We start from the raw sequence: 9,975 nt of genomic DNA, 5'->3' as shown, positions 1-9,975 counted from the left end.
TTGCTCTCATGAAAAAGCACATTGCTGGGATAACAAACTATTTCAACTGACTTCAGCTTTTTACTTAAAACAGATATCTGCCCTTGCATATTGTGATCCTGGAGAAATTTTGTGTAGACTTTGTATATACAAGCTGCCACCTTGACGTCTGGGTTAGGATGCTACAGAAAAATAAGGGATGAGCTGGGATGATTCAACTGCCATTTAAATGAAAAGAACAAGGACAATCCTGCTTATTTTTGCCATGCCAGACTTTACAAGCATCACTTAGCCTCAGGAGTGGAGTTCTGGGACTATCTCCTTCCATCTCTGTTGCTTCACTGTATCTTTACCATAACAAACCCTGTAGCTGCTGTTTGATCATTATCACCTCACTGAGACCTCATTCTCAATGTGAACTATCTGTTCTGTTCTCAGCGTATTGGAATGACAGTTAAAGAATTACACAGAAGAAAGCTAAGCCCAGATCCCTCGTTTATTTCTGTATAAACTGTTCAAAAATGTATAGGAAGAGCCTTCCTCTCTGCTTTGCCAGCAAAGTTTCTTTTGCTTTAAGGAGAAATAAATGCACAAAACAGAGATACACTAATGACTTGTCAAAAATAAGCTTCTTGTCAAAAATAAAAATTATGAGACAAGATGCACCTATTAACCTATACAAAAAATTGCAAAATGGCACCAAAAACATTGGTTATAAATCTTGGTCAGAAGTCATAGCTGATTTAACAAAGCCATAGTTGGATTGATAACAATACAACTCAAAGGTGCTGCACCTTAAACCATCACTTTAGGTTACTCAGATAACTAATTTCAAAGTGTTTCATAGATTTCTCCTCTTGTTTTCCAAATGGGCATTATAGTCTTTCTGCGCTTGTTCTTCAAATAGTACATATAAATTTCTCATTAAATCTGATAGACCAGTGCTGCTTGTTAAGAGTTCAAAATGCTAGTAGAGACGGAGAGGTGCAGCTTCACCTCATAGAGGCTATGGTCATTTTACTGTTGCTGACTATAGTTCTGTCTGAATGAGACGTAGTGCTTTCTTCATGTTCTCTATTACTGAAAGAAAAAAAATAAGAACTGTAAAAATGTACATAAAGTGAATTTGTACTATTAGAAAACCCACCTTCTTTGATTAGTAAATTGTTCACACTGCAGTTAATTTATGGTCACACATTAGAGTTTTCTATTGTGAAAATTCTGGCACTGATACTGAAACAGAAGGTAGAAGCTTCATGAATCAAAATATTTAACTTAAAGGGTTTTGACAACACTCCTTTCAACTCCTTCATTTCTCAACAGCAAGTCTGGTAATCAGATGTGACGTGCATATTTGTGGTGAGATACTCCATTGGTGTCAGATAGATGGTACAGAGTAAAGGCTAGCTCAACCTGAAAAATCACATTCCTTTATGAAATATAGGTGTTAGGTGATACTCAGGCAATCACTAGCATTTCTTTACTGATTCCCTCGCACCACTGACCGTTCACATTGTGCTGTTGGTTACCTTTGAGTATAGTGACTTTCACTGTTCTCCAGCAAATTGCTCAGATCTTGTTCCTGAACGTTCTCACCCATGATCTTTGTCTCACCTGAGCAGTCTCAATAAATTCAATGGGACAATAGCTGTGCTTAAGTGTTTTGCTAAACAGGTTAGACTATGATAATTTATTTAGGGTGGTGAGAAACTGGAACAGGTTGCCCAAAGAAGTGGTAAATGCTCCATCCCTGACAGTGTTCGAGGCCAGGCTGGACAGAGCCTTCGGCATCATGGTCTAGTGTGAGGAGTCCCTGCCCACACAGGGAGTTGGAACTAGATGATCTTAAGGTCCTTTCCAACCCTAACTATTCTATGATTCTATTGCAAATGCTCACACAGAGTCTTTATTAATTATTTTGAGATCTTAATGTATTCTCAAGCAAAAATAATTGGATATGGTGTATCTGGCTGCTTACAATGTGAAATACAGAGTAACACAACAGAGGGGACACTTACAGATTGGTATGTCTTGTGGCTCATAAGTGTAAAGTCGGTTGGAGTATCTTCCTGTGATATCAGCTCTTACTGTGAGAGATGGGTCTGAAAAAGTAATTGTATTAAACACTGCTTTCCATTCCCACAACAGATGAAGATGATGCCTGTGTGTTCTGCTTTCATCAGTGAGGTAATTATGATGCCTTTACTCTCTGTTCCAACCAACTATTTTTATTTGAAGAAATCCAGACAAAAGCTAATGTTCACTTTTATATTATGCAGATATTTTAAAGTGACAGATTACACATGCATTTCACCAGTAATTAAAAAAATATATCCTGTTTTACAAGTTCTGAGGTTACATCAGGAGAGGCTGATTTGACTAGATGCACACACAGTGAGGGTCACGCATACCTAATGCAATATTTGCATGACCTACCTAGAGCCTTCAGGATGAAAATCTTGTGATTCTTAATGTTCCCATCATGGAAACAAGTTGTTGTGGACATCTCTTTTCCCAGTTCCCCTTCCAAGCTTTTTGTTAATCCACAGACTCCTGTTACTACATTGCTTTTTGTCTGAGTGTGGGCTTCATTTCATCTAACTTTGGATGCCACCACAGATCTTGTCGTTCTAAGCTCCTTGTACAGCCAGTGAAAAGGAACAGGTGCTCTGCAGCATGTTTCATTCTATCTATTCCAGAAGTCTGCTTTATGATGGGATAAATCACTTCTTAGATGTCACTGACCATTGACTTGTTCTGTGGTAAGGTCCATACTGTAGATATCTACATTCAGTCAGATATTGGACTGTTCTCGGTAAACTTTGTCTTCCAGCAGCACTAGCAAGAGGCACAGAGAGCAAAAGCCCCTATGCTAACAGATATTTAAGCATCTTGCCCCCAAGCACAAATTAGGTACCCTCCTAAAGTATCTATAATCTGAGGAAGTTTACAAGAGTTAAAGCCTATGACAGAGGGAGAACTGAACTCAGATCTGCTAAGTTCCAGACTAATGCCATGGTAATGATAAATCTCATGCTATTTTCTTATTGTAAAATGAATTATTTTGATGTTTCAAAAGGAGGACACTGGTATAGATTCAGATATCACACCTCTGAAGTTACATAAATATTGTACATACCTATGAACATGATTCGGGGCACGTATTGTCCATCAGGTGACAGGTTTTTATCTGTGGTTTCATGCTGGCAGAGAAATTAAAGCTAGTTATTAAAATATTTCTGTAGATCTTGCCAAAATATTACCATATGTGAATAGTCTTCTATCAGAGGACGAAACTAAAATGAAAGTACTACTTGTGTGTGGATACACATGCACAAATGCCTGTTCTTGCATGTAGCTGAAATGCCAGAGGTATTTAGCTACAATAACATGAAAAAGCACAAAGAATGAGAAAACACCAAAAAAAAAAAAAAAAAGGAAAAAAAGAAAATACCAAAAAAAGAACCCCAGTGAAACAGCCCCAAACCCTTCATACCATGAGATTCAGCATAACAAAGTTATTTTGAGCCATTTCCTGTATCTCTTCATTTTCTGCAAAAGCTTTCTTCAGTGCTAGAAAAGACATGATCATTTTGAAGTTCATTTGAAACTGCCTTTCCATATGCATTTAGGCACCACATTGGCTAGAGACTGGCTATATTGTTCCTGTTCCCGCTGATTCACATTCCTGAGGAGACACTTAAGGGCTCCACCACTGCTTTTTGTTTTTTTGACCCACGTCAGTATAACCTCCCAGCTATGAAAATGGAAGCTCTCTTCTGTTATTTGTGAGGGCTGTCATCTCAATGGATACGATGTCTCAGCTGGACAAAAGTGCATTATTCTCAGAAAATTCTTACTAGATCGATTTCAGCAGCCCTGTCCTTGTGTCCTTCTTTAGTTACTAGTTCAGGAGAGCCAAACAATATTAAATCTGTTCAACGAGTCAGTAGCAAATCTGTGCAACTTAATCTAAACTGCTGAGTGCAGCATTAAGGATAGCAGGACAGCAGCACTGAGTATTTTTCACATTCTTTTTTGGATAGCTTCATAGTGGAGTGTTTGTAAATAACAGTAATAAATTCTTAGCTTTTCAAACACATTTTTATTTACCTCTTTGAATAGTTTTCAATAAGTGCATGGTAAATATATAGGTAAGTGCAGTTTCTCATGAAAGTATTCACATAATTTTTACACTCAAAAAATCAAAATTACCTTGGCAGTACTGACAGTCTTCCAAATGATGAATTACCATCAGTGGCTTGTTACTTTATTAATAATAATAAAATATGTAGTTAGATAATTTGACAAATATATACAAATGGGTGACTTTACGAGCAGAAGAGAAAGGCGAATTACATTTAATGTTATGTTAACCCACAATAAAACCATGGTTTTTTTTTACAGACATTCTGTAAACAATTACAGACATTTCTGAGAAATGGAAAGGACATAACTCCTTCATAAAAGAAAGAAATAGAGAGAGTTTTCATATCTAACTAGGTTTTCTAAAGTAAGAGATTCTAGAAGAAACAAACAACTGAGCCATCATAATTTCATTCTCAGTTTGTATATAATCAGACTGAAGATGTATTTAATAATGCTTAGGTATGAATTTCTCCATAATTAAGAAAATAAAAATAATGTGTATGAGCTGGAATAAAATAATTTTTATAACATTGTGTTTACCATCAAATATTTCCATGAAAATTCCATGGTTTTTAAGGTTTCTTGAACAGATATACAGTAAATTATGTCTTCTGTAAATATTTTGGTAAAGTATCAAAACTTTATCTTTTTGGATGTTAAAACATTAACTAGTTCTGTGCATTTTGCCCTGTATTTTTTTAAACTACTGTTATTGTTCAGCGTATTAGGCATTAACCTTGATCTGCTATCACTGTCAATAATTATTCAGTTCCTAGCCATTTTCATGTTACATGAAATTAATTGCCTTTTACTTTAAAAATAATTTGCCTTCAATTTAACATTATTATCTAAAACAAATTGCAAGAGATGTTTAAATAATTAAATTAATTCAGAGATATATTTTCAGATGAGTCCCAGAGAAGATTCAGAGTAAAACTTTAATTTCTACCAAGATAGTGGGAATCTGTGAGTACATCATGCACCTATGCCAACTAATAAAGTGTTGGGGAAAACATGAGAGGCAGTAGTTTACCATGCAAGAGCAAATGTAACTGATTTCCAGATGTTAATATTAAGGAAGTAATCAGAGGTACATGATATTAAAAAAAACCCAACAAACCACAACAGTTGTATTTTTCAAATTATAATACCTGTTTATCGTTGTTTATTCAAATGACAACACTGCTGTTGTGACAAAGAAATGACAACGTTAAACTATTGGTTCATGATGTTGCTTCAGAGCCATAAGACCCCTATATGGCTTTTACTTATAGAGACAAAATATGTTTTATTTAACAGGGTGGTCTGCAGCTCAGCTGTCATGGTGTTTCTTTGTTCTGTTTCGTTATAGTATTTTCTGGCGTGACCAATTAACATCTTTGTCTTTCAAACTGGTTTTAATCCCTTACCTTTTTTTCGCTTGATAAAGCCCTTCTTCGTAAGTTTGTACCCAGGTAATTTCATCTCCCCATCCTAGAAATATAACAAAAAGATTAACTGGTGGCCAGGCAAGTAACTCATAACAAGTTACTTTTTTAATATTTATCAATAGTAGTACACAAGTAGGATTTGTTTTTTTTGTAGTCAAAGTTCCCTGAACATTGTGGATATGCTTATTCTACATATCCTGATAGGTGCATTGGAAGATTTAAAACCCCCAAACAACCAAACGCCACAAAAAAACCCCTCAGCTGATCGAGTATCCAATTCAAGTCCTTTGGCAAACCTGTCAGATACCTTTTAAATACTCAGACATCCCTAAATCAGCACCCAAATCCTTTATATCTTTGTTGTCTGCTCCATATTTCATGTAGACCCTGGGGCTCAAAGAGACTGTTAGCTTATAAAAGAGAAAAGAATAAAATACAGCTCAAATAAGATCAACTTTAATATGAATGTTGTTAGAACAATCTTGGATTATAAACTTAGCTCCAAAGTAATGAATTTCAATTTACAAGTATTTAATTTAATCGCATAATGTATTTATTTTTTAAAAAGGCCCTTAAATAAAAATGTCCACTGAAACAAAAACCCTAATGAATCGTCAGCTTCATAGTTCATCCATAGCTGGTGATACGCTGATATCAAGAAACAAATTGTCCAGTTTGTTTCATGCCTTCAGATACCAAAGGCACCAACCCGTTTGTAGTAGATTCCTGCCTCCCAGACAATATTGCTCCATTCATGATGGTCCTCAAGGGGATGGCAGAACAGCTTCTGGATCTGGACCAGGTTAAGGTAGCGTTTCTTCTGTGGTGTCTGGACAGTGTTAGGTTATGCAGATCTCAAGGGACAATTGCTTGTTACGCAACTAGGTCATCTTTTCTTTTGGGAGAGTAATTTCTATTATGGATCTGTCCAGTTAAAGGTGGGATTCTGGCATGCTGACCAGTGTGTTCCCTGCCTGGCTGAAGTCAACTGATGACATAGGTAACTTCACAGAGGAGTCAGCAAGGGTCATTTTGCAGCACATTTGAGTATTCCCCTTTGATCTGTGAAAATTACAGGTAAAGTGCTCAAGGCATCCCAAAAGGCCTGAATCAGGATTAAAACTGGTACTTGCTTTCTGTGACTATTGTTTTCAAAGTTGCTAGAATTGAAGGTGCTCTTTATCTTTTTATGAATTTAGCCATAGTGGGAAAAACAGATTCTGACAAATGCAAGATAGGTGTAGATACCAGACGATAATAACCTTTCCCCAGGGATACTTCTTAGGAGAAATGATTTGCAGTTTCAATTTGGTTAGTCCAGGTGCTGCATGATTTTGTCAAGTGCTCCCTGAGCAATTAGTCTCAGATAGGATTTCTGTGGTAGGTGTGATTTTGCCAGTGCTTTGTATAGGAAGACCTCAAATGTGAGCTGTGGGTTCTGCAGGCTTTGCATAGCATGCAGAAGGGGGTCAGGAAGGGAGCTGGAGATTTTTTGGGGTGAATAGGCCCAAAGAAGATGAAGAAGAGGAAAAGGCCTCAGTAACCTCTCTCTCTGCTTGTATTTCTAATGACTGATCAGTCATAAATAACTTAAAATAGGGTCTTTAGTTAACACCCAGGTTGAAAGTTATGCACAGCAAGGAAGTGAATTATTCACTGCAAAGTGTGACTGTGACTTTGACGAAAAGCAAGAGAAAAAAGTCACCGAGAAAAACCCAGTAGTGGCTCAGAGTGTTGTTTTGTGTATAAAAATGGGTGTGTAGAAAAATTGTTTCATAGCAACCGAAGTTACAAAACTGTGTTTCGGTAGTTAATAAGTTGCCATAATAAAATATCTTTTAAATGGTGTATGGATGAATGTATTTTCACCATTTTTCCTACAAGTTCATCCTTATTTGGGAAACTCTGTTTAGGTTTTTCACTTCTACTAGGTCACTGTGAATTATATAAATTATGCAGGTTATATGAGGCCCTCAGCCATACCCTTAAGAGCAAACTGACAGAGTGAAATGACATGGAATAAGAAGATGCACTACCTAGAGTGTCACTTAACACTAGAGAAACAGGTGTCAGTAAATATATATGTGCTTCCACTTGCATTCTAAATAAAAGCATTTGTTGACCTATATGGTAAGATAAGGAGGTAACTATACACAGTAGATAATACAATACCTCTTGACAGTGTCTGAGGTGCTCTTTTTTCCTTCTTGATTGCCATTGCAAGGTTAGAAGAGACTGCAATTAGCAGGAGGGACAAGGCCAGTGTTGAATGGAGCATTATTTCCCTTTCAATGAAGCAAGGAGACTGGAAAACAAAGCAACAGCTTTAGTCTAATGGATTTATCACCTGGAGCAGTGTAAATCAAAGTGTTAGTGGTATCCTAACAATCTATACTACAGAGACAGTTTGGGTTATTTCTCTGTGAGAAAAGCGCAAAATGGAAGTGCCTTATTTTATCATGCAACACTGCTTTCAGATGTCAAAATTAGTCTGCATTGGACAGTTCTCACTATGATGTGATCAAGGGCACAAAGTTCATTTCAGTTCACTTCTGGCCACCCACCTTTGATTCTTACGAAATAGTACAGTAATTGTAAACCTGGATCATGACAATCTCAAGACGGTGCTACTAGTTGTTCTGTTAGGTTTTTTTAATTTTAGTGACATGTAAAGTCATGTGATCTTTTCATGAATAGTTTTTTATGGAGAGGGTTTTTGGTCAAAAGATGTCTCCTGATACCCTCTTTAATAAAATAGGAAAATTGACAAATATTTGCCTCAGGTGTAATACATTTTAAATTGGCAAATCCCTTCAGAATGTTGAAATTGCCATCTTTTTTTTAACCTGGACCAGGCTAAAAACCAGGATGTTAAAGACTGTGAAATAAATAAATGTCAAAGTAATTTCCAGCTGTTTCTCGCAATCAAAACTTGAAAAATTTTCCCAGTCTTCATGGCATTTTTAAACTCTATTTTCAGCTCTACTCCTGCTGAATGAAACAATCCATCTGTGTTCCTAGCTGTTTCAGTATTCTGAAGATATTTAGTTCTTTTCATGACAAAGATCATCATTCAGAAGTTCAGTAACTTTTGGTCTTGATAAAAGTCAGAGAACAAAAGCAGTACTTGTAGAGAAGCATTACAAAGATATTTTTTTTTTTATTTTGTAAGTCTTCTTTCTGCCTGGTACAATCATCTTTATGCATTAAAACTCTGATATTTAGGTGGATATCTGATGTCTTGACCTAAGTTAAAAATTATAATGCATGTAACCCAGGATACCATGAGCTTATTGGTTCTCACTGGACATTCCACTTTCCAGAGGCTGGCTGAACTTTATGAGTTATCAGGTTGACCCACTGAGAAAGTGATTTGACTTAAACACAAAAATAATTCCCCGAAACACTTGTGCCTGGATTGCTAAAAAGAAAAGAAAACATATAAAATCAAACTTGATTTAAAAGGTGATATACAGTATGGAATTGCAGCCTTGTACACTGGCAAAAGAAGATGCTGTGTGCTTCTTAAGGACATATGTCCTTAGGCTTGTTCAAGTTAGCTATTGTTGATTTAGTTTTAGAAAGGAGTCTACTTTGGAGCTTACTAATTATGCACATTAATTTGATGTTTGGAGATTATTGATATTTAATAAGAAAAAGGTTTTCTAGTGTTTCTGAAGGAGAGACTATAACTTTTAGTTAAGTCTGGGGGGGTGAGGAATTTTTGGTAGTAAAAATTCCATTTGAATTTTCCCAGTGTTTGTGCAGAACACTAACTTCAGTCAGCAAAACCCCATCATTACACCCTGCTACTAAACTCTTGATGAATATTTGTAGCAACTCTATGTGAAAGTTAATAACTATCTTTAATGCCAGTTTATCCACTAGATGTTAACAATAAAATCTAGCACTTATATTAACTAGCTAAAATTATATTTAAACATAAATAGTTATGCCTTTGAAATCACACCAGATAATGTCTTTTCAAAACAGGCATGGAATGCATGAATCAGTTCTTTCTTTCATGATGTATTCATAAAATCATCAAAGTATAAACCTCTTCAAGTCATAGGATTAATTATATGAAGTTTAAATAATTGATTATCATCCTATCAAAACCAAATAAGGAAGGGTAATTTATGGAGCTGTATCTGGAGGCAGTTTAAATTCAATATTCTGATTTTTTTGATGTTACATGATCCAATGTTATTTAGTTGATTAAGAGAAAAAAATGACAGCTAACACCATACAGACTGCCTTCATCTCTGTAAGAACAAACGTTTTGCTAGCTAATCTCTAAGCATCTATCATTTGTCTTTTTTTTGTATAACTAGGCTTGTAATGCATTTATCAACCGTACCTCATTGCTTTACTAAAGGAAAGTTAAGAATGAGAAATACTTGCTCACCAGCAGCGA

The 9,975-nt window shown here is 35.9% G+C and overlaps 1 protein-coding gene across 1 annotated transcript; it reads right to left on the bottom strand.

Moving 5' to 3' along the window:
- Nucleotides 1-923: 923 nt before the first annotated feature.
- AGR3 (anterior gradient 3, protein disulphide isomerase family member) lies at nt 924-8,091 on the bottom strand. The gene is made up of 7 exons (XM_061469171.1): nt 7,731-8,091; nt 5,538-5,601; nt 4,195-4,247; nt 3,476-3,552; nt 3,119-3,182; nt 1,998-2,081; nt 924-1,059 (listed from the first exon to the last, which is right to left on the bottom strand). The coding sequence occupies exons 1-7, from the start codon at nt 7,834-7,836 to the stop codon at nt 1,010-1,012; spliced, it is 498 nt and encodes a 165-aa protein (XP_061325155.1). The 5' UTR covers nt 7,837-8,091; the 3' UTR covers nt 924-1,009.
- Nucleotides 8,092-9,975: the final 1,884 nt, after the last annotated feature.

Source organism: Pezoporus flaviventris, unplaced genomic scaffold, assembly GCF_033815535.1.
Source record: "Pezoporus flaviventris isolate CSIRO_AGI_PZ_B2104156 unplaced genomic scaffold, CSIRO_AGI_Pfla_v1 ptg000055l, whole genome shotgun sequence".
Taxonomy (NCBI): domain Eukaryota; kingdom Metazoa; phylum Chordata; class Aves; order Psittaciformes; family Psittacidae; genus Pezoporus; species Pezoporus flaviventris.
Note: the sequence above shows the minus strand (reverse complement) of the source record. Positions and strands in the feature narration are given on the sequence as shown.

What these genes read in the sequence shown, in the direction of transcription:
- AGR3 (XM_061469171.1), bottom strand. Translation starts at nt 7,836, where the DNA reads ATGCTCCATTCAACACTGGCCTTGTCCCTCCTGCTAATTGCAGTCTCT. An exon ending in ACCTCAGACACTGTCAAGAG is followed by an intron (nt 5,602 to 7,730) that starts GTATTGTATTAT and finishes TTATATTTCTAG; the next exon opens with GATGGGGAGATGAAATTACC. An exon ending in AGACTGTCAGTACTGCCAAG is followed by an intron (nt 3,553 to 4,194) that starts GTAATTTTGATT and finishes TGTCTTTTCTAG; the next exon opens with CACTGAAGAAAGCTTTTGCA.